General features: G+C 42.2%; 2 protein-coding genes across 2 annotated transcripts; both read right to left on the minus strand.

Moving 5' to 3' along the window:
- Positions 1-137: 137 nt before the first annotated feature.
- On the minus strand, positions 138-938 carry NEMIN01_2484 (CCR4-NOT transcription complex subunit 7/8; the record flags this gene model as incomplete). Its single annotated transcript, XM_051478426.1, has 1 exon — positions 138-938. One exon carries the CDS (start codon positions 936-938, stop codon positions 138-140), a length of 801 nt encoding a protein of 266 aa, XP_051334386.1.
- A 163-nt stretch (positions 939-1,101) lies between these two features.
- On the minus strand, positions 1,102-2,874 carry NEMIN01_2485 (phospholipid:diacylglycerol acyltransferase; the record flags this gene model as incomplete). Its single annotated transcript, XM_051478427.1, has 1 exon — positions 1,102-2,874. The coding sequence occupies one exon, from the start codon at positions 2,872-2,874 to the stop codon at positions 1,102-1,104; it is 1,773 nt and encodes a 590-aa protein (XP_051334387.1).
- Positions 2,875-3,193: the final 319 nt, after the last annotated feature.

Consider the following 3,193-nt stretch of genomic DNA (forward strand, 5'->3'; position numbering starts at 1 on the left):
AAAAACTGTTGACTTCAAAGATAAGAGTTTGTTTTATCTTCTATGCCTGTATACTTGAGTAGTGCTGGAAAAGTTTTAATTCAGTTTCTGTTTATTTTGTTATTTAAGTTGCTAGCTTTGCATGGATATATATTTGACTATGCTGCATCAATTCCAAATAATTTACATTTGTACTTGGCGTTCTGCTCGGCATCGGGAATGATTTGTGTTTTGAGGGTGTGGAATACTTTGAGCGTAAGAAGAGCATCACTCCCTGCCTGGTGCTGGATCCCCTCTCTTTCAACCGACAGCTCGTCTGCAAGATCCTGCAGACCGCCCTTCTTTCCAAGAAGGTTTATAAGGTACTTTATGTCGTAGAAGTACGGAAAAACTTTTGAGAGCGTGTAGGAGAACTCATCGATCGTGTTGGGAAGATCCTGGCCTGTTATGGCTTTAATAAAATATCCAAAGTCGTACGACGAGTGGAAAGACACCCATTTCAGAGATCTGTTCATCAGGAGCCCTGAGATTGTGATAAGCTCAGAAAATGTATCGATGTTTATTCCGTCTTTATTAAGCCTGTCAAAATCTATGCCTGCGTGCTCAAGTATCTGCATAGACTCCTGCGCCGACATGCTTGCCTTCTTATCAAAATGAAAGTTGAACTGCCATGTGCTTGGCACGGGCTTATCGCCTTTTTCGTTTGACAGAGATATCCCCAGCTGGATCAGACTTAGCAGGCTTACGTTGCATCTCAGCTGGTGGTATGTGTACATTGTCTGCGTTGAAAACGTGCCCATAGGCTTCGCTATAACTCCCGGAAACTCTGTGTCCATGGCAATGTACGGATACTCTTCTATTTTCTGCGCCATGAGCTCTATTTCCTCTTCGAGGTTGTGCTTCCACACATTTCTTATTTCGTTTTCTGTGTCTCTTTTCGCGCCCCGTTGTTCTTCCATTTTTTATTTTTGCAACTTTGCTATTGTTATTATTTCTCGCACTTGTCTATTTGTTTGCCTGCACTATATGCAAAATCTTCTGTTTTTCGCTTATCCATCATATATATCTCTTGTGCGATCCTTTTCTGCGGTATTTGCACTTTTTAGAGGCTGATTCCTATCTTTATTCTTTTTTCTCTATTTCTTCGATGAGCTCTGGGAGATTCGATATAATCTCGTCATCCAGCCTCTCTCCCGAGGCTATTTTCAGAATGTCCGTTATCAAACTGTAGTTTCCCAGGATGTTCACGTGCTCTGCTGTGTGTGCTCCCCCTCGCGGCTCCAGCAGAGAGTTTGACGGCATGTGTTTGTACTCTCTGATCACTGTTTTTACCTTATGCGGATTTAGCTCTTTATTTTTCCATCCGTGTCCTCCCATGTACCCCATCGATATTATGGGCACTGTTCCATCACCATCTGCTATCACAATGCCCTTGAAAATACTTTCTTTGTCTGATGTTTTGTTTTTGTCTATGTGGTATATGTCCTTCTCTATTGTGAAGTAGTATCCACACTCAGTTGGCTTGTTCACTCCGTACAGCGAGTATATTGTCAGATTTGGAGCATTTGGAAGGGGAGACAGCAGAGGATTTGACCATGTGTCTTGCTCTGTTTTTGGCTCCACTATTTTCTTGTGTATGGTTTTGTTGTGCGGCGGAAGAATCTCTTTGATCATTTCCATGATTTCTTCGTACTTAATAAACCTGTGCTTCTCGAGCGGTGCTTTGCAAACTTTTTTCTTCCCTTTTGCAGCTATCTTTTCTTTTTCAACGGCAACAAGGTCTAAATTCTCCATGTTTTTGCGTCTCCAGAACCTGTCCCCGCCCTTTGGCAGGAGATACAGCGGAGATCCCCATGTTTTGAACAGCTGGTGTCTCTGTTCTCTTCCAAAGAGCAGCTCCACTATCGTGTACTGTATCATTCCCATGTCAGCTGTGTCTTTGACTTCGCCTGCTATCAGACAGCCAATGGCCTTTGGTGCTCCCAGCAAAGGAGGCCCTATGTACACGGCTGCGTGTATGTGCTTGTCAACCCACTCTTTGTCTTTTTCTGACACCCACTGCATAAAATAGTGGAATATCAGAGACCCCAAGCTGTGCGCTACAATAACGGTTTTTTCCTTTTTCAGAGAGTTCTGCAGCTCTATATCTATTTTCAGCTTTGTGAAGTATCCGTCTCGGATCTCCATCTCTTCAATGCCAAGCCTCCAGTCAAAGGCTGCAAAGTGCACGTCAGCTGCATCGTATCCAATGTGCGACAAGTTTTCAACTATTTTCCACCAGAACCACATCCCGGGAATGGAGAAGTCTGAGGACTCAAGCCCGCAGCTTGCCCTTACTTTTATCCCCGAAGGATCCAGCCCTGTGTCGGGGTTCAGCTTCATGCTTTCCATCCACTCTGCGCGGTTGTGCAGCATAAAAGTCAGCGTGGAGTGCGACCCCCAGATTCTTTTTCTAAAAAACGATATGTGCTCTTTTTTTGTCTTCCACAGCTCCAGCGAAGTGTTTGCAATGCCCGGGATGATTGTAATGGGGTGCTTTCCGTGGAGTCCCAGCGAGCTAACTTTTGACCCAGGCATTTCGTCTATCCCAGAGTGCGGATTGAAGGCAGCTATTTCTGCAAAATACAGCAGCTTGGCTTTTGTGGTTTCGCTCAAGTTCATGCACGTGATTGTTTTTGAGCTCAGAATGTCTTCCATTAGATTCATAATGATGGTTTTTTTGAACGTTCTCTCGTACCCCATCTTCAGCAAATATCCTGCTGCAATGGTCAGAAGAGCAAAGAGCAGATATCTTTTTTTTCTTCTGGGCTTCTGCTGGCCGCAGGTCTTGCACGCGTTGTTTATGTAAACACTATCATCTTTTTTAGTTCTCTTGTTTGTGTTATTTTTAGCCATTTTTTTACTATCGAAAAAATGAATTTACTATGTATAGAAAATAAATAATTTATTCTCTTCATCATATGATTACACAACCTGTATATTAAATTGCTAGAAACAATTTACTTCTTTTTGTGTTTAGCAAATTCATTTTTAGTGATGTTTTATTGGATATTTATTATTGGTTCATTCTCTGTGATCTAATTTGATAACTATAAATACAATGAATGATCAGTAAATGCATGCCCCGTAAGAACAGAAAGCTTAGAATAGGATTTTTTATTATAGTCATTCTTGGAGTAATCTGTGCAGGAATCTGGATGAAAAGAGAGTACGA

Source organism: Nematocida minor (assembly GCF_024244105.1).
Source record: "Nematocida minor strain JUm1510 chromosome Unknown 7827, whole genome shotgun sequence".
NCBI classification, from domain to species: domain Eukaryota; kingdom Fungi; phylum Microsporidia; genus Nematocida; species Nematocida minor.